This window comes from Cydia fagiglandana, chromosome 12 (genome assembly GCF_963556715.1).
Source record: "Cydia fagiglandana chromosome 12, ilCydFagi1.1, whole genome shotgun sequence".
Taxonomy (NCBI): Eukaryota; Metazoa; Arthropoda; class Insecta; order Lepidoptera; family Tortricidae; genus Cydia; species Cydia fagiglandana.
The window spans coordinates 2,436,767-2,458,852 of NC_085943.1; the positions used below are offsets into that span (position 1 = coordinate 2,436,767).

At 38.3% G+C, this 22,086-nt stretch overlaps 1 protein-coding gene across 2 annotated transcripts in view; it reads right to left on the reverse strand.

The window, feature by feature from the left end:
- Positions 1–22,086, reverse strand: part of LOC134669425 (tumor necrosis factor alpha-induced protein 8-like protein) — an 87,487-nt gene that overhangs the window by 42,490 nt on the left and 22,911 nt on the right. The window contains exon 2 of one of the 2 annotated variants that reach the window (XM_063527003.1): positions 7,059–7,126. The exons of the other annotated variant lie outside the window; for it this stretch is intronic. Coding sequence (XP_063383073.1) covers positions 7,059–7,071 — 13 coding nt within the window. The 5' untranslated portion in view covers positions 7,072–7,126. The remainder of the gene's footprint in view (positions 1–7,058; positions 7,127–22,086) is intronic. 2 annotated transcript variants of the gene reach the window in all.

Consider the following 22,086-nt stretch of genomic DNA (forward strand, 5'->3'; position numbering starts at 1 on the left):
CGCCTCGTAATCACGTTTCCTTCAAACGGATGGAGGCAACGACCGAGCGTATTTGCGATTTTTCTCCTAAAGGCGTGGCTCACTTCGCGATTTCGTCGCTTTCCAACAGGTAGCATATATAGGTAGTATAACAAGTACATCCGTTCCACACTAATTTTGGTGGCTAGCCATAAGCCGCTCGTGGCGCTGTCGCTACCTAGCGGCCATATCTCTCCTGATCGTAACAGACGCGTTTTGTTAGAGAGTGAGTCTTCTGTACCTAGTAATATTATTAAGTCTTTCAATAACACGAGTATAAGGAGTCCATACTTCAATAGGGTAAAGTACCTAGGCCACCAAAACATTTTCACCGAAACAACTCAAGATATGCATCAAATTACTTTGCCACTGTGGATAAAATGCGATGTTCTCATCAGTTTTTAAAGAATATGTAAATCCAAATGGAGAAACCTGAATCCTTTTTTGGGTTTTCCTATCAATTTGTCTTGCGTGGGTACATACTTTTTGCCATTCTAACACTACGAATTCTAAATTTGATTAGAGTTAGACCAAGACAAGTCTGCAACGATTTTGATAGCACACGCGGTGCAAGTGTTATTTATACGTCATAATTCCATCCATTTGTTATAATTCCGTCCATTTGTATTATGTGACTGTTTGTGTTCTAAATAAATCAAAAAAATAATAATAATAATAATAATTTCATAGAAGTTTGACGTTTAAAATAACACTTGCACTTCGTGTGCTATCAAAATCGTATCTCGTCCATTTTCACGATTCACTTTAATGTAGGTAATCGGGGCTAAACTCAGTGAAATTTCAAGCATCTTAGAAGATAAATCGCAATAAATTGGGTTCTTTATACCGTTGTGTAGGTACTTCGGCGGCCATTCGGAAAATGAAAACCGCCTAAGCCGCTTTATGCCATAAGCTCTCAGTAAGTACACAGATCTTGCAGTGTATTCTTCCGTGACAAAGCCCGGACCCTTCTTTAAAATATTCTATAAGGGGTGTTTTTTTTTTTTAATATTCTATAAGGTTATTTCGTCATGTTTATCTGAACTCCCCAAACTACATTATAGGCCCCGTGCATGAACTATAGTTAGTATAGTTTATGCTTCCGATGAAGGCCACAAGATGGCAAAACCTACTACGCACAAGGAAAAGTACCGACGAGAACGGTAGATGATAGCACTTGCTTTGGCAATGTACATGTGCACATATGTTTTCGATTCAGGCCACAAGATGGCAGACCATCCAACGCGCACGGTCCCTATAATAGTTTGGCTAATAAACATACATCAGAGGTTTTGGTGCGGGAATGTTTTACACTAGCCAAAAGATAGGGGAAATCTGTAAAAACGATACTTATATTTTCACATTTCTAAGCACATTTAAACGGCAATTTTTGAAGATGTTAATAAAAATCATTTCCACGCCTTTTTAACAAGCTTTTATTAGGTCGACCTGTATGTACCTAACTATGTAATGGAATCTAAGGTAAGTAACAAATTTAACCATCTTCCAAGGATCGTAGCGTCATGAAAATTGGCAGCTGTATATAGTTCTGATGACAATACAATAATATGGTACTGTCGAACTGATCTGATGATGGAGACAGGAGGTGGCCATAGGAACTCTGTGATGAAACAACGCAACCTAATCGTGTTAGGAGTTTATAGAATTGTCTCAATGAGTGATAGTTGTCTGTCGTAAGAAAAGTACAGCTAGCGATAAAAGCTTGTACCAAAAATGAAATTTTTACCAAAAACTTTTTAAATCCTGAATGCGCCACACTTCCCGTTACGCATCATACACGCTCTGTCAACTGTCACTTCCGAACGTATATTGAATACAAATATGTGTAACATCGCGCCGGTCACGATTGTAAACTCTCCAGACAAATATTATTGCTTCTATTATCTTTCTTGTTACTTCTTGGAAACAATCGGTATGTTCCTTGAGCTCCTTGAGAGTGGTGTCGTAAGCTCACTGTCGACACTATAAATGTAGCATTCACCAATGGGCGTATGATCATTGTACCTATCTTAGTTGTACAGTCAAAAAAATATGGGTATAGACAACTTACTTAATATAGTTCTTAATACGCTGACATAAGAGCTATGCGACATATTTTTGAGATGATTTGTGCAACCATATTTTTACAGTTGACTGTACGAAAAATGTGCAGTCTTTAAGAGCCAACAGGAGTGGTCATTTTTCCATACAAACGTACTCGACTGTTTCCTCCGTGGGTTTTGATGCTAGAGCAATGATTTTTTCAACACATATTAATATTGTCAATATCTGTGTCGGACCGTTTTGCTTTTTTTGATATTTTTGTTTTTAAGGCGCTAGAGCCCTTCAAAAATGGCCAAAATGGCCTCATTGACTATGCCGCAATGAGAGGCGTAGTATTCAAAACTGATATCAATTAGCCAAAAAATAAAAACGGTCCGACACAGATAATTTCATAATCATTTAGATTTCCAAATTTGGTTACGATTGGTTAAGTTTTGGAGGAGAAAACAGTCGAGTACGAAACCTCGATTTTTGAGATTTTTACGCAGTATTTTTCGCCTTGTCCTTATCGCACTAGTTTTAGGAGCCGCTTCCGTTAGCTAGGCGGGTATATTTACCTAATATATTTAAAACTCAGCTCCTGTTTAGTCTTAAATTTTGTGGTTGCAAAAAACGCCCTTTCAACTCCTCGCGGACGCCTCATAGGAATTGAATTATTTTATATCCCAATGATAAGATATAATTACGTGAACTGATCTCTTCCTGATGTCCTTGCTAAAGCTTGAACACAGTAAAATGTGGGCACAAGTAAATGCTTATATATTTTTATTTATACAATATGGAAACTTCTTAGTATTATAAATAAAAACTATTTGATATCCTGAATGAAAACTATTATGACAGCATTCCACTTTGATCATTTGTTTTCACGATGGCGAGCTCTGAACACAAGAAACGTGAAATTATTTTGCGCAAACATACTGAAAATCCTCATTTAAGTTATAGGGCATTAGCAAAACTTTTAAAATTACCGCAATCTTCCGTATGTTTAGTTTTAAAAAGGTTCCGAGAACGATTGACAGTAGATCGCAAGCCGGGAAGTGCAGGTAAGCAAGGCGCAAAGGATAAAAAAAAAGAAGCCCATGTCTTGCGACTTTTTACAGCGAATCCGAAGTTATCGTCCCGTGATGTCGCAAAAAAGGTCAAAATGTCGCAGTCATATGTACAGAAAACTAAGTCAAGAGCTGGATTAAAGTCGTTCAAAGCACAAGCTGCACCCAATCGCGACGCTAAGCAAAATCTGTCTGCAAAACAGAGATCACGAAAGTTGTACGACAATTACTTGACAAAATTTGGATGCGTTGTATTGGATGATGAAACGTACATCAAAGCAGACTTCAAGCAGATACCGGGGCAAGAATTTTATACTTCTAAGAATCGTAAGGATGCCCCAGAAGATTGCAAGATAAAAAAGAGATCGAAGTTTCCAAAAAAATTTCTTTTATGGCAAGCTATTTGTAGTTGTGGTAAAAGAAGTCGTTCATTCGTAACAACAGGCACAGTAAACGGTGAAATCTACAAAAAAGAATGTTTGCAAAAGCGTCTACTGCCCTTTTTACGCAGTCATAGCTCACAGCCATTATTTTGGCCAGACCTTGCGAGCTGTCACTACTCTAAAGCAGTAGTTGAGTGGTATAAACATAACGATGTCGCAGTGGTACCTAAAGAGTGCAATCCTCCAAATTGTCCTGAACTGAGGCCGATTGAAGAATATTGGTCAATTATGAAAGGGATTCTAAAAAAAGGAGGCGGAGAAGTTAAATCGGCAGCTGAATTGCAAAACAAATGGAAATGGGCTTGCAAAAGATATCCTGATAGTGCTGTGCAAGACTTAATGAGCCGGATTCGACGCAAAGCACGCAGTATGGCATATAGAAAGCAAATTTAATAATTGTATATATTTGTAAAAATGGTTATTAGTCTAGTAAATAAATGCAATAAAAATTTCCTTGAAATATGTTCAATAACATTTTTATTTTTGTTACTTTATGTGCCCATGTTTTACTGTGTTCAAGCTTTATGTCCTAGAGAATCCTCGCTTCCTGAGCAAGGACGTCGCGTCGCCATGGGAGCGCGATCAATATTGCAACGCCGTTTAATGGACCCGCGACTATTTTCTTATACATAACTCCAATACTGAAGGATGATATTTAAATAAACTTCATAACTTACCGTCATTCCTTCATGACAATCCGTATACTATCACTAAAAATGTCATTCCTTCAAAGTAATGTCATTAGGTATGAAATTCATGATAGTGTCCGGCCCATAATAGGATCTAGGTCATCCCGTTTTCAAAATGGGCCGCTTGGCCTATTGCAATAAAAATCAACAATGTATTCGAAAATGTAGTCAACAACTTTTACAAAAATGTACCTTTGTCTTTTTCTTGAAGTATATACCAATGATTTGTTATTTGTTTTTTACAAGCACTCGTATGATTTACAATTGGGCGACACAGAAAACTGTGTTCCCAGGGTACTTAATGGCTGAGTCATTAGGTTTGTACTTAATATGTACTTATCTAGTGTCAAATAAACCTTTAATTCGGGCTACTCTCAATTTAAAAGAGCTAATAAATGAAATACCTAACATACCGTCACGTGGCAACAAAATCTCCATCTATCCGCCCAATATCCTCCGTATTCCGTGGCACAGGTAAAGTAGACACAAAAATAATGGCCTGCCAACTTCTCGAGAACCTCACCGCCAATTTCATGCCGTTATTTGAAATGAGATATATCTTCAATATTCCGCTTCCTTTGTGCCTTATTCTTCAATGTTTATTTTATCAAAATGATATCGTGAACGCATTGGGGCGTCCGCCAGCTGGCGCGGGTACAAACAATCCTAACTGCACGTCGGTGGACTTTATTACAAAAGGCTTATTACAAAGTAATAAGCTAATCTTACAAGATTTTTTAACGTAGATTTCATGAACGCTCGATATTGGTTTGGTCTGACATTGCTTTTTAGTTAGTGTAGCCACCGTTGGCGCTAATAGTATATACAGCTGTAATGCTCAGCCAAGATATGGTCGGACCGGATCGATACAGCAATTTAGAGCACGATGCTTGTTTTTGTATTAATTAATCTTAATTGTAAATAGTCGTTATGTTGTATCTTCTTGCTGAGAAACCACCAGCAACATGCTGAGATGGGGCCATTTCGTGGCACTTTAATCTTATTTTGTGTTTTCTTTTATACTTTGTACTGTTCCGATTGTTTGTGCTTACGAATAAATCTACTATTCTATTCTATTCTATAAGGTCCACCGATGTACAATTAATGGTACACGGAGCGGGCGCACGCACCCGTATGACATTGTAGGCTTTACTCATGCTATTTCTCGTTAACCCGCTCACCCGCTCCGTAGCTCCGTGCAACCGCGCCAGACGGCCTACTGCGAACCACGTTCGACGTGTTACCTCTCTGTCACACTTACGTATGTACATATTTACAAGTGCAACAGAGAGTCAACAAGTCGAACGTGGTTCGCGGTAGGCCCTCAGGTAGCGGACGCCCTAAGTCTCTAGTTGTTTTTGACGTTGACATCGACTATATGTAGTTGCCGTCCACGGTAAACTGAAAGCTACTGCTAATCTCATACATTAGTGTCTCGGGCTCGGCTTCATTGTGACTATAAAACCTGCCGTTGCCGAGAACGTCCACGGTAAAGTACCTATAATAGCGAAAACGGAAAATACCCTGTCGTGTATCAATTCTTAACATTCATCACAAAACCTATTCATCATTCTAGCCTTCAGTCGCCCACTGCTGAGCATATGCCTCTCTTCGTGTACGTCCCGGTCCTGGGCTAGTCTCATCCGAAAGTATCCCGCGATTTTCCGAATGTCATCCACCCAACGAGCCAACGGACCCCAGGCGCTTCTTTCATTCAAAAGCGGACACAAAACCTATTACTAAAACGAAAGTCAGACAAATGGCAAAACGATGGTTGAATCCGTCCTCAACTGTCTAAAACCATAAGCACTTCAAGACATTTAAATCGTATTATATTGTGCACGGGTTTCTTATTCTGAATAACCCGTGTATTGGAAAAGGTATCTAGCGGATATTAATTTATCCGAGGTATCCGATATCTCATTTGTCGATACGAGATGTTGTATTGACTAGAGATGCAACGGATAGTTGTTTGGCCGGATACCGGATATTAGGCCTGACCATCGGCCGAATATCCGGTATCCGGCCGCCGAATATTCGGCCATCGGAACTATACCTACATTTCGGTTTTTCAGGTGCGCATTCTGCAGGTTTGACCTGCTTCCTAGTAAACGTTCACGCGGACCCATTTCTAGGTTCGAAATGAGTGCGCGTGCAAGGCAGTGCAATGATTAAATTGTTTTAAAATAATAAACAAGTACGATTATAACCATATATGTCTGTTTCTTAAATCCAATTTGTTTACTCCGAAATCAAGCAATGTTACTATCCGGTATCCGGCCGGATAGTAGGTCAATATCCGGTATCCGGCCGGATTGTTGGCCGGATAGGCCGGATACCGGATAGTAACCGAATATCCGGTGCATCTCTAGTATTGACCTTTACAGTTGAGTTTGTAAAAATTTCTAACGACTTTGTTTTGTAAATGTCGAGAGGTGAAGTTGTAGAGGGCTACCGCGAAAACCGAAATTCGCAAATTGCGGGAATCTTTCTTTTTTACTCTATTGAAGGCGTAATAAAAGTGATAGAGAAGAGACTTCGTTTTTCGCGGTTATACCCCAGATGTTTGATAGGGAGCCGTTCCTTTAGGGCGGCTACTAGCTGGTGCGGTTTCAACTACTACTCTGAAAACATATAGGTAAGTATGCTAAAGAGTGAATCGCCGGTTGACTTCAATTCATTCACATATTTAGTAAATTTTAGTGCATATAACTTATGCAATAAATCAATATAAATAATAGCACACAGAAAAAAAGAAATGTAAAACAAAAAGAACCAAAAAGAAAACTTACAGGTAGAAACCATGGAGACAAGTCAAAAGTAAACTTCGACGTATATCAACGAGAATCGTCGTCACCTCCTGCAAAAGAGAGAAAGTAAAAGTTGTAAAAAAAAAGAAAAAATAAAGAAAAACACGAAAAAGATAAGAATAACATAAGTTAATCAAAAACAAAAGTAGGCGCAAAATAATAAGTATAAAGCAACAGAATTTTTCAAAGATTTTACGGCTACCTTGTTTCTTATAATTTCCGCTGGCGTAAACTATGTTTTTTCCCGCCAAACATTGTCTATGGAAATACACAAAAACTAACAAAAAGTTTCACTACCTATTTGTTTCATATTTGGATGCTGATAACTGATAAGCAATAATGTGTCAACCCACATTAATTTTTCAATTAGATTCAACTCAAAAAATTAACACTTAAAGTTGACATTTTACTGAAAAATGGATGTGGGATGACTTATTTTTGCTAAACACCATCCATTTGTCTATTGCAAGACTTATCTGGTGACCTAGGTATGTACTCGTAGGTACACAAAAATTGCCAGGATCGACATGTTAATATTGTTAAGCATCAAAAATATGTGGTAACTCAATATTTTTAATTTTTCACGGTAAAAACACGGAATGTCCGCAATCTAAATTTAAATTCCTTTCATCTCCGCGGGCGACGCGACGATGCGTCCGGGATGCCACGGGAAAAAGAATAAAAAGAAAATGTCCAACCACATGTGGCTTCGGCTTGCATGAACGCGTAATGCTATAATCCCGCCATCCCGGCGAGTGAGAAATAAAGGAAATATAATATCGCTTGATATTGTACGTAAGAGAGGTTTCAGAACTATCAGATTATCGTTTTATAGGAGCGTACATATACCTAAGCTCATTTTAAAGGAGCCCACAGATTACCAGTTCGCCGGACGACATCAGCCCGTCAGTTGTTCGGAACTGTCAAATTTTGCGTTTAACTGACAGGCGGATATCGTCCGTCGAACTGGTAATCAGTGGGCCACTTTCGAGGGATTTTTTTCCCACCTTTACCTACCACTGGTAACTACTGGGAAAAATAATTCCCAGTAGTTACCATCACCTAGGTTTGGTGGTAACTAGTTGGAATAACTCTGCGGGGCGAACTGTCACGCACCGTTTCGAGAGCACAGGCAGGTGTAAGCTCGTATACGAGCGTATGGATTTTTGAAGCGCAAAATGTAGCGCGCGTAAATACGGTCGTTTGCCGAAAAAATATAATATCTTTGACTAGATTTTAGTAATACCTACAACACTTTGTCTTCGGGCAAAGTTATGTTCAAATATATAAAGCAAAAATTCGAATTTAAACACATTTTGTTGACACAAAGATTTTATTACTAATAAAAATATAAAAAGGTTTAAAGAGATTATACGATCCTAAAGCCAGCTTAAATAAATTTACTCCGAGTGTAAACAGTTAAAATAAACAAACAAAACACGACCCATAGCTGACAAACATTTGCGCATTTACCCAACGGGGTTAAGCACCTCTATATGTACATGTACCTATACTCATATACTGACTTACGAACCGCTTTTTTAACCTTCTGTATTGATCTCGCTAGTAGTAAAGGCACTATCACACTAATGCCTTTGTGAGCTGTAGACATCGCAAACCAAAAATTTGAAAATTTTCCTGACAGGCCAATTTTTAGTTACTCTGACATTTCTTCAACCAAAACCGTCTCTTCTGATACTGACATCATATCATATCGAAATTGGATCGAATAACTAAAACTCCAATAGGGAAGTTTCCTCTACTTTAAATAAATTATTTCACACCGTGCACGATATGAAGCACCAGATAATAATATATGAGAAAAACATAGAATGCATTTATTTTTAAACACCATCAATAAATAGAATAGAAATAAAAATAAAAAAGCTCACTCTCCTTGTGCTCCTGGACTTTAGTAGTGCCTTCAATAATGTAGATTTTGATATTCTCCTAGGCATACTTAATACGCTTAACCTTTCTCAATCTGCTCTCGATTGGTTTCGAAGCTACCTCTTTGGTAGGCGCCAGCGAGTAAGGGTCGACGACAAGGTCTCCGGGTGGTGTGACCTTACCGCTGGTGTCCCCCAGGGTGGTGTGCTCTCTCCTTTGCTTTTTTCCATCTTTATTGACGGCATTACTAAATCTTTAAGGTCTAATTACCATCTGTACGCAGACGATCTGCAGATTTACGCGGCGGCTAACATTGACGAACTTCCTTCTCTTTTCAATAAGATTAATTGCGACCTAAGAGCTATTTGCAACTGGGCTTTGAATTTCGGGTTACAAGTGAACGCTAAAAAATCACAAGCAATTGTAATTGGCAGTCCTCATTTTATCTCCAAACTAGCGGATATGGTGTTACCCGATGTTATCTATGACGGGACTTTGATTCCACTTTCCTCTACTGTCAAGAACTTGGGTGTCATCCTAGACCAGACACTCTCATGGACGCCGCATATATCGGAGGTCAGTAGGAAGCTATTTGCTTCGCTGCACTCTCTAAGGCGACTGCAAAACTTTCTTCCTCTTACTACTAAAATCTGTCTTGCTCGCTCTCTCTTACTGCCACTCCTTGATTATGGGGACATTGCTTTTGTGGACCTAAGGGAGGAACTGCTTGACAAGCTAGAGCGCTTGCAAAATGTCTGTATTAGATATATATTTGGGTTGCGTAAGTACGATCGCGTGTCTGCCTTCCGCTCGCAGCTTGGCTGGCTTCCGATACGACGTCGTAGGGATGTGCATGTTCTGTCATTACTCTTTAACGTGTTATTTAATCCCGCATCCCCTACGTATCTATCAGAAAGATTTAGTTTTTTGGCTACTGTTAGCGATCACCGTCTGCGATCTAGTGCCAATCTGACTCTAGCCATTCCACCGAAAAAGTCGCGTGCGTACTGTAGGTCTAGGTACTGTGCGTCTTTCGCTGCCTACTCAGTTAAGCTGTGGAACGATCTACCAGTGGACGTAAGGAAATCGCAATCTGTTGCCTCACTCAAGGAGAAGTTGAAAAAGTTGTGGTTATTAGACTCCTGATGTAGTTAGAACTGAATACTTTATATGTATATATATATATATATATTTATATATAGTTTATATGTTTATGTATACATATATGTATATGTGTATTTTATGTAAGTATATGTCTAAGTATATATATGTATAGGTATGTTATAGTTTATGCGTATTTATACTATTTATTAATATGTACCTAGTACTGGTTTTTTTTTTCTTTTTCTTTAAGTACTTATTCGCTCTCGTCGTCCTTTATGTGTATCCAAAATTCTCATAGTGCTATTTGTCCATATTAAATTGTCTTTCACCTGTTAGTATCTGATCCTTTCGCATTTTCTCAAAGGTTAGCTGGAAGAGATCCCTTTTAGGGATAAGTTCGCCTTTGTACATAACATTTTTATTTTTGTTTTGTTTTTGTCCATTTTATGTAAACCTGTTTATGTGCAATAAAGTGACATACATACATACATACATACATACATACAAAAAAGTAGGTGAGTTGGCCGTGACGTCACTATACTCGTTTTCATATAAATTCCATACTAGTAAATCGTTTTGACAGTTCTAAAACAGAAGCTGACTTGACTAGTAGGAAAGTAGCCTATTGGATTGGCCTATGAGTAGGTACAGTCGCCATCAGATACATCGGAGCGGCCAAGGTGCTCACAATCATCTGAACACGTCTCTATTGTTCAGGGCGTTAGAGTGCGTGTTCAGATATTGTGAACACCTTGGCCGCTCCGATGTATCTGATGGCGACTGTACGATGGAACAATGCAAACACACACCCACATGCAATCAGAAATTCACCACAGACTCAGTAAGCTGACCAATTGTGAATCTTATTGCTATATGATACATATATGGTCAGTTTTAAGTTGTAGTAAAACACACTTAATGCTTAGTCATAGATGTTTGTTCAAGCTCCACTTTTTTTTGCGGTTAGCCCGTCTTATTACATGGCTATTATTAGATTATAATATGACCATTTAAATTTATTTGTTCATTTCCTGCTTAAATAATAAAATTAATTATTAATACAGTTCACAAAAGAGGGACAAAACAACAGGAAATTCTAAATTTAGCCCCATTATCTATGTAGGTACTTATTCCTAATAAATACTATAATTAAATTAACTCTGTATTTATTTACCTACTAAAATCTAAAAATGCAATGTTTGTGAAAACATCCAGATTTCGCATTTACTCAACTCCAAAGAAAAATAAACGAAACTTCGCGTTTTCCCAGGGATACGACCTAGCTAGATCCGATTTTTCGCCCCCGAAATCCCCCATATAGCAAATTTCATCGAAATCGTTAGAGCCGTTTCCGACGTCCCCGAAATATACCTATATAAATACGAGTAGGTACCTATATACATATAGAAATATATATACAAGAATTGCTTGTTTATAGGTATATGATTATGTTTAAGTGTATTAAGTATTGCACCGGCTTATCAGCGGAAACGATACACCGCACTCGTGATGTAATATCCACATTATCCACAATCCAGTCACAATGCGTTGGCTAACGAAGGTAAACAACGAATGAGTATTGTCAAACATTACCGTAATACTGCCAATTACTCACCGACCGGCTATGAATAATTGTGTATTTAAGTGCTCAAACTGACTGCCGTATTCGAACTTCAAGATATTCACAAGAGACGACACGTACTAGATCCATTCTAGATACGTTATAGGTTAGATATCCAACTAGTTCTTTTCTGCAGCGCAATTCGGGCAACCAATGTCACTTTTACGTTAGATAGAGTAAGATATCTATTAGATGTGAATTGGATCTCTAAGTCATATCCTGTGGAAATCGTTCAAGAGTATCTCTAGAATCGCGCAAATGTCAAATTTGACAGGTTATAAAAACGATTATCGTTTTAAAAACTTGTTATTTAAATGTACAGCGAATAAAATAATTTAAATAAATTTTCGGTTACTGATGATGTTAAAGTGACGTCACAAAGTTTGTGTCTCCCCCCTCCCCCGTGTCACAATATGTCACATTTTCTTGACCCCTCCCTACCCCTAAACGTGTGATGTAATTAATGGATGACCCCTAAGAACTTTGACTTAGGCCCACTTGCACCATCCCACTAACCCGGGGTTAAGCGGTTTAACCGTCAACCCAGTGTCAAATTGTACTGGTAACCATGTTAACTCCACGTTTAACCGGTTAACCCCGGGTTAGTAGAATGATGCAAGTGGGCCTTAGTTAATTTGTGTAATAATGTCCTATATAATAATATTTATTTATTTATGCCACGACCACGACGAGGATCCGCGATATCCTAATTATTTTAAGAACACATACAAATAATGTTTAGACGACAACAGATTCACTCACTTGAATTTTTAGTCGCTATTGGCGACATGTTATACAAATAATGTTTACCTATAACCAAAGACATATGTAACTCCGTATAAGATTAATAAAGTCTAAGGAAAAAACGTGCCTCAGAAATCAAGAAAAAGTAATTCTCGGAAAGATGGCGCACATATCTTTGGCCTATGGTCGGCTAGATGGCGTGACGACACCGTTTCATATTTAACAGTTTTAATACATAGGTATTAGTGAAAGAACATGGGTCGAAATGATACAAAAATAATAAAATAATTTATCCATATATGTACATTTTTTGATAGTTGTATACATTTTCATTTTGAGTTTTAATCATGTGTCGATAGATGGCAGTAAATTTACTATGATTACAAAATTGACTGCAACAGGACCCCTCTATACTATCTATTCTCTTTACTATAACTTATAACGGATCCTCGTTCCGACATACGAAAGGTTAATATTATGATACATTACTACTACATCTTAAGATGTTTGACTAGAAGATACTTATTCTTGTCTTTTACACTAAGTCGGTTAGCGAGCTGTCTCATTTACACAGAAAATGTATTTTTACTACCTTTTTAATAAGTTTTAAAAGCCTAACGGTCCTAGCATAAATATCCAAATATCATCCTTGGGGCCACTTGTACCGTCCCACTAACCCGGGGTTAACCGGGTAAACCAGGAGTTACCATGGTTACCAGTACAATTTGACACTGGATTAACGGTTTAACGGTTTAACCTTAGATTAGTGGGATGGTGCAAGTGGCCCTTAAGAGTTAATATATTCATCAGCTATTTCCACAATGCATTAACATGTCCGATGGTAGATAATTAGCAGTTTTGTTCGTTACATAAACTGGTCGAACCGGTCGACAGTATTAAGATCTAGTCTTTATAAATACATAATTAACTTAATACATACTCGTATATGTAAAAACCATAATTCTAGCAAATCTAGCCGATTTAGCACCTTGCCGTTTTAATTAAGATGTTTAGTTAAACAGGATTTCCAATGTTTAATACAACCACAAAGCGAAACAAATTCCTCTTTCGACATTCAGTCCTTTTTAAAAATTCCTATCTTATATGTATGTCTAAGTACCCAAAACATAACCATTACTTATTGAGCTTACTTTTTAATAGGGTATCCGTTCCGTATCCGTACCCAGAGGGTAAAAATGGGACCCTATTACTAGTCCGTCTGTCTGTCACCAGGCTGTAACTCATGAACCGTGATAGCTAGACAGTTGAAATTTTCACAGATGATGTATTTCTGTTGCCGCTTTAACAACAAATACTAAAAACAAAAAAAAATATTTAAGTGGGGCTCCAATACAACAAACGTGATTTTTTTAGTCGTTTTTTGCGTAATGGTACGGAACCCTTCGTGAGCGAGTCCGACTCGCACTTGGCCGGGTCTCTTCCCGGTGTTGCTCGAAGGTACCTTCTCTCTTCTCTTGTTCTTGTTACCCAACATTTTATAAAAATAAGGGTGAAGTGAAGTTAGCAATTAGGGCTAGGCTTGCGTTAGGGGAAAGACTATTTTTCATCATTTTCTTACAGGCTAACGCGCACGTGGAACTTGTTTACTGTTCATGTTGTAGGTAAACAAATGTGAAATGTAATTACGTTCGTCACGTAACTTTTTGAAGTGATAACTTCTTTAGCGGCGCTGTGCACTTTTTGTGATGGGGAAAAAATGATATACTCGAGACAGCGATCACGTGACCGTAACGTTTAGATGGCCACTCATTTAGATGGCATTTTCAATGACATTTTACATGAAAAAGGTTCTAATCTGGTACGGGTTGAAATACGAGGATTTCACAGTTACATTCTAACTTTATATCACTCAAATATAATTCAATAAAGCTACATCTTGATGAAATAGCTAATAAAAGTGAACTCTAGTACTGATGAATAAAACTCAAAATATCATGACCATAAATATATTTAGATGCGAGGTCTGCAAGGTAACTTTACAATTTCTATTCGAATTTTAAACAATTAACGCTACAAATTTAAGCTCACTGGCCAGCAATTTCAGAACTAAAGTTTTTCAATAGAAAGGAGGATGGGTCAATTATACATAGTGCTGCAGACATTTTGGACTAGTCATTGAGTTTTCACTTCTGCCGACACTCCCGGAGTGCAACCCATTGTTTTTTTCGCTGAAAGTTTGTGTTCACGTATTAACGGCGCGATTAAGGAAAAGAAATAGAGATTAACTAGATACGATATAGTAAAAAAATTATTATCTTCACTATTTCATATCTAGTGAATCTCTATTCATTTACCGAATCGCGGCGCCAGCCGCCATAAAGTACCTTTCGCAGTTGAACGTTGTAACAACATTTTTTTTAAAGCCTCATAGGCATTAATATATTTCGTTTCTAATATAAAGGCCATCTAGCGTTGAGCGTTGGTAATACTGTTTTTTAATACTTGCATTGATCAACAGAGGGCGTGAGTAGCTCGCTATCGGATTTTTCTTCAATAAAATGTTTACTCTTATTAATTTACAGAAATTAAAATCTTATTAAATATTTTACAACTTTATTCTTTCCTTTTTGGAAATTATTATTACCTTGTTTTTTTGGTTGAAACGAGTTTGGAAGCTGCATCTACATCGTGCGCCCAACGAAACGCAGCGGTGGAAGCCTCTGTGGTTTGATCTGTCAGCTGTCATTTTTATTTCGGATGTGATGGAGTAGGATGTCGATCCGTTTTCTTCAAAGGCCAGTGAGCCATATTGTTTAAATCGCGGCTTAAACCGCTTAATCGTAAGTATTTTTCTTGATCTACGTATCAAATTGTTCGAGACGTGTTCAGTGCTTATTGTTTTATTACTTATTTTCAGGGAGAATATTATGTTCCTCGTACCATAACCTCTGAAGGCCCCATGCATCGACATGAAAGCACGGACTTACAAGCCGGCTTCTTTTCTGCATTGGGTAAGTTGCTCAACCGTTCTGGCGAATTTCAACTCTCGTCGAGAATCGGCAAAGCCACATACTTATTGTTTTTTAAATTATTTCCAGGGCCTTCAGGCAGGGCTTCAGGAACGGCTTCAGGCAGGGCTTCAGGAACGGCTTCAGGCAGGCCTTCAGGCAGGGCTTCAGGCAGGCCTTCAGGCAGGGCTTTCAAGAAAGGGTATTTCAGAAAGAGGTTTATTTAAGAAGAGGTTTTCGTTTACCCCTTCAGTCCCCTAGTTAGTCAAGGGCGTCGGCATGGGCGAGGATGTGCTCCAGACCGCGCTGAGCTGGTGCTTCCTTGGCGGCTTAACTAGCATGGACGTTCGGAGGCGGCGGCTGCGGCACCGGGGTGGTTGAGCTCACCACCACGAATCTGCAAGGCTCGTTTCTCATTCCTTATCTAACTGGAGGTCAGACGGTTTTTATTATTTTATAAAGGCGCCCAATATTCAAATATTTTTACCCCTAGTTACCAAGGTCTTCCAGCCTATTGAAACACAGACTCACCCCCTGTGCTCTAAAAATTAATACCTATTTATTTAAATTACGACTGAGCTAGCTATATTATTATAATATTACCTTAAATTTCTTGTTGGAATGGTAAATATACTTGTTAATACAAATTTCTTTATTACCTTTATTTTATACCACTAGAGGGCTTCCCAAACCGTTACAGTGGCAGCCCTACGTGTGGCTCTAGTGTGTTCAAGCTGGAAGACCATTATTCTTTTTATTATTTCCTTTGTAGTTAAAGCGGTTAAGCACCGTGTGTTGTGTATAATGGAGGTTATAAAGCAATAGCCATTCTTGTATTCTTACAATTACTTATTAATTTACCTGAGTGTTGCGGTACTGTGTAATTAAAATTAAATATTTTATTTGTACTTTTGAGGGTGTTATCTTGTAGTTATTGAAGGTAGCAAGTTAAATAATTTCAAGTAGAATGTTATGAACAGGTGTTACAAGTATTTCTGTACCTATTTTAGTGTACATTTATCCTCATTGGTATGGTTGGCAAAGTAATTGTTAAAATATTATTTAAAAATAATTAATTAATTTAGAATGTTTTGTTGTAGGAGGTTTCTTATGTATTAAAAGTACAGTCAGTTGGATTTATTTACCTTTTTTTTAGTGACTTACCAATTATAATTATTCAGTTTTACTTATTAATTGCTAAAAGTGCTGACCATACCTACCTATTTTATTCCTTTACCGAAGTGAAGTGTAAGCAAGTTATACCTAAATTTTCTTTCAAATAGTACCGCAAGCTTATCTATTCTTTTTATGCTTAATGGTTGAAGATGAATTTGTCTTTTTGATGTGAACGAGGTACAGTCAGCAGTTTATTTTTTTATAATGTTGTACTAAATTTATTAGTTTTATTACTGTTTGTTCCGGAAGGTGGTTAATTTAATATTAAATAATATTAGTCACTATAGATGCGTAGGAGAATAATTAAGTACAGTCAGCCAAATTATTGCTGCTGTTTTTACCTTAAATATATTATTACTAACTTAATGATAGTGAATTGCGGTTTTGTAAATGGTAGCACAAGATATTCATATTAAATATTTAGTACTTTTGGAACTTTAACACAGTAAGTTAAACATGTGAAGAGCATACAGGGTGATTCTAAAAAAAAATTGTAACATCCATTTAAGTTTTGAATAACTGGTTGACCTCTTAGTTCTTTAATCGTTTAACTTAGTCCAGCGTGCGCATTTAGTAATAACCGGGTTCATTTCTTTGAGGTTTGTCTTTATTGTTGAATCTTATTGTAGTTGTTTCGTACGGGAGTTATGTTAATTACCTACTTTTCCTTATCTATATCTCGACTTAAATCGAGTTTTTCCTTATTGTTGTTACTTTAGATGGAGTAAATACTTACTTATTAGTTAACTATCGGTGATTGCGCGTTTTTTTTTTTGTTGATGTTCGGTAGGAGTTTTTTTTTATATGTGTTGCGTGCAGGAGTTTTGTTTACGTATTACTTTCTTTCGATCGTGTCTGAGCAAACGTAACTCAGGCACGTGGTTTGTTTGTTGTTGGTGGGCGAAGAGGACGATTTAAAGACTCTTCGCGTGTTTACCGGGGTGCTGGCGCTTTAAACCAGCATTCCAATCGGCACTGGCTGGTCGGGTTTTGGCGGACTTTAAACCGTCAAGCTCTTAATAGCAGTGCCATCTTCTTTGTTAACGCTTTGCGGTATGACTTAAATCATATGCGTGAACGTTAATGTTGATGTTAGGGGGTTGTTATGTGGTACACGCCTTAAAGCGTTGTCCGCAAACATCGGATTATTGTGTGTCAGACTGACAGACTTGCATTGCCTGAAATGGAGCCTGTACAGTCGAGTTCCTTGTGTCTCGTGTTGTTTTGAACGTTACCGTCTGCTTGTCGTTCAGACACAGCTGGTCAACGTATCATTGTTGTTGTGTTATTGTCTGATTACCGCGTTTAGACCTGTGACGTCTGACAGTCACGGCCTGATATGCGCGTTGTATATATTTAAATTAGTTGTAGTACAGTCACCGATATTAGTTAGTTTAATTTCACTTGGCTATATGCCGTCTTCCGCTATATCACTTGGACGCACAACCCGCGGCCTGGGCCGTTCGTTATGTCACCAAGAAATATACGCGATGCGATGTTTTGTAGTATTGTAGCTTAGAGCTCGACTTGCAAACGTCGTGTTTATTATAAAGTAAGTATAGTTTAGTGCGTGGGTTCGATTTGGGTGGTTGTTTTTTTATTTAATTTTTTTTATTTTGTGCGGGGTAACTGTTGTTTACATTCTGCGGATGGATGTTTGGAGCTGGAGACCAGCTCAAAATTTTGCCTACGTCAAAATTTTATTCGGGGAGGGATGTACTGTAACAACATTTTTTTTAAAGCCTCATAGGCATTAATATATTTCGTTTCTAATATAAAGGCCATCTAGCGTTGAGCGTTGGTAATACTGTTTTTTAATACTTGCATTGATCAACAGAGGGCGTGAGTAGCTCGCTATCGGATTTTTCTTCAATAAAATGTTTACTCTTATTAATTTACAGAAATTAAAATCTTATTAAATATTTTACAACTTTATTCTTTCCTTTTTGGAAATTATTATTACCTTGTTTTTTTGGTTGAAACGAGTTTGGAAGCTGCATCTACATCGTGCGCCCAACGAAACGCAGCGGTGGAAGCCTCTGTGGTTTGATCTGTCAGCTGTCATTTTTATTTCGGATGTGATGGAGTAGGATGTCGATCCGTTTTCTTCAAAGGCCAGTGAGCCATATTGTTTAAATCGCGGCTTAAACCGCTTAATCGTAAGTATTTTTCTTGATCTACGTATCAAATTGTTCGAGACGTGTTCAGTGCTTATTGTTTTATTACTTATTTTCAGGGAGAATATTATGTTCCTCGTACCATAACCTCTGAAGGCCCCATGCATCGACATGAAAGCACGGACTTACAAGCCGGCTTCTTTTCTGCATTGGGTAAGTTGCTCAACCGTTCTGGCGAATTTCAACTCTCGTCGAGAATCGGCAAAGCCACATACTTATTGTTTTTTAAATTATTTCCAGGGCCTTCAGGCAGGGCTTCAGGAACGGCTTCAGGCAGGGCTTCAGGAACGGCTTCAGGCAGGCCTTCAGGCAGGGCTTCAGGCAGGCCTTCAGGCAGGGCTTTCAAGAAAGGGTATTTCAGAAAGAGGTTTATTTAAGAAGAGGTTTTCGTTTACCCCTTCAGTCCCCTAGTTAGTCAAGGGCGTCGGCATGGGCGAGGATGTGCTCCAGACCGCGCTGAGCTGGTGCTTCCTTGGCGGCTTAACTAGCATGGACGTTCGGAGGCGGCGGCTGCGGCACCGGGGTGGTTGAGCTCACCACCACGAATCTGCAAGGCTCGTTTCTCATTCCTTATCTAACTGGAGGTCAGACGGTTTTTATTATTTTATAAAGGCGCCCAATATTCAAATATTTTTACCCCTAGTTACCAAGGTCTTCCAGCCTATTGAAACACAGACTCACCCCCTGTGCTCTAAAAATTAATACCTATTTATTTAAATTACGACTGAGCTAGCTATATTATTATAATATTACCTTAAATTTCTTGTTGGAATGGTAAATATACTTGTTAATACAAATTTCTTTATTACTTTTATTTTATACCACTATAGGGCTTCCCGAACCGTTACAACGTCACATATCTTTACTATTTCATATCTAGTGAGTCTCTAATTCATTTCCCGAATCGAGCCGTAAATCAAAGATTCCTCCACATGCTTCGTTGCATACTGAGGAGCTTACACACGAGCACGCGTTTGCTGACTGAGTCGATTGACTTAAAAATACGTGAGTGACCTGGTTACTCGCGGAAGTTTTGTTATTAAAATCGTCATATCATTAATCAATATTATTCCACTGCTTAAAATTAATTCAAAATGGTTACGAAAACACCGGACATGGCCAATTAGCGGGGAACCATCTTAATTAGCGACAAGCCTAATTGATAAATGATTCCCGCGGCTTTCGAAGTAAAATCGTGAGAGTCATAAAACAATAACCGATTTCGAGCGCGCGTGTCTAACGAAATGGCGTTACGTGCGGTGGCGAGATGCTGTGCTAGGTATCACTCGGGTATGGTAGGTAAGACAATATGGTACGTACTAGAGATGCCCCGATGGTGGTTTAGCCCGAATATTCGGCCCCTCTAGGACGAAACGCCTAATATTCGGCGACCGAATATTCGGCATAACGTGCGAACATTTTCATCATCATCATCATCATCTCAGCCATAAGACGTCCACTGCTTAACATAGGCCTCCCCCTTGGACCTCCATTCGTACCGGTTGGAAGCCACCCGCATCCAGCGTCTTCCGGCGGCTTTAACAAGGTCGTCCGTCCATCTTGTGGGTGGACGTCCTACGCTGCGTTTGCTAGTCCGTGGTCTCCACTCGAGCACTTTTCGACCCCATCGGCCATCTTCTCTGCGCGCAATGTGGCCTGCCCATTGCCACTTCAGCTTGCTAATCCGGTGAGCTATATCGGTGACTTTAGTTCGTCTACGGATCTCCTCATTTCTGATTCGATCACGCAGAGAAACTCCGAGCATAGCCCTCTCCATAGCTCGTTGAGCGACTTTGAATTTTGAGATGAGGCCGATAGTGAAAGACCACGTTTCGGAGCCGTAAGTCATCGCTGGTAACACACATTGATTAAAGACTTTCGTCTTGAGGCACTGAGGTATGTCGGACGAAAAGACATTATGTAGTTACGTAGCGAACATTTTGAGTCAAGTTAATTCTGAGAATTGTTCGCCAACAAAGCACGTTTGCTAAGATTTAACTTCTGTTGCTCAGAGGGGCTGCCGCGAAAACGGAAAATCGCAAATTGCGGGGATATTTCTCTTTTACTCCAATGAAGGCGTTAAAAGAGTGACAGAGAAAAATGCCCGCAATTTGCGAACTTCGATTTTCGCGGTTATAGCCCAGAACTAGTGAATATGGTTAGAGTCAACTTGTAACAAAAACAGATTTGTAATCAAAAAATCTCAAAAACAGGGTCTTCGTATTTAACAACTTTCCAAGAAAACATGTTAAAATAAAATATAGTGGTTTGAGGTTATTTTAATTGTATATTTTTTTCCTTTTTAGGTAGATGCAACAGATATTCGGTATTCGGTAGATATACAGTAGAAGCTCGATTATCACGTATGCACCAAAACATGTCACTGTTTCCATATAATTTCAGGAACAATACTTACCTACCTAATTAACGCGATGTGTTCGCTTCATGTTTTGAGGTCGAGCCTTAATGAGCAGTATTTAATTAATTTGCAACCTGGCGAAGCTTTACAAGGTCAACCTGCACATTGTTATTTTCCGGCAAATTTATCGAATAACACTTAATTAAAAGGTACATTTACGGTTATGTATGCCTTCGTGGAAATTGGAAAGCAGTCTTTAATAAATTATTTACAATATGATGATGTTTTATGTCGCCATAACCAAACCAAATAGAGAACCAAAAGGAAAGAGAAATTTAATTCGATATAATAGCGTGACGGACGTACGCGTTTGTGTTAAGTCTAATTTTGTATGGCATTTTGTACAGCGCGCCAAGCGGGACGTTTTGAACATTTAAAATCTCATACAAAATGACACCTAACGCCAACGCGTACGTCACGTCACGCTATCGAATGAAATTTACACTAGGGATATTGAATTCAATTCAATTCCAATCCCGGCTTATTGAAGACAAACAAGAAACTGGTCTATCTATATTGAAACAATAATAGAGCGTCATTCATTAAGTGTTAAATATAAAACAAGTATTAATTGGTTCGAAACAGTAATTACTAGAGATGCCACGAATATTCGGCAACTGTTCGGTATTCGGGCATTTTGCCGAATATTCGGTATTCCGTCGAATGTTGCCTACTATTCGGCCGAATACCGAATATCTGTTGCACCTCCCTAAAAAGAAAAAATACGCAATAAAAGTAACCGTACCTATTTAAACCACTATTATATTAATCTTAACATGTTTTTTTTGGAAAGTTGTTAAACATGAAGACTCTGTTTTTGAGCATATGTTGATTACAAATAATTTTATTCTTATCATGGGTCTGATTTGATCGACTGCAACAACTTATTCGTACATTCACTAGTTATGAG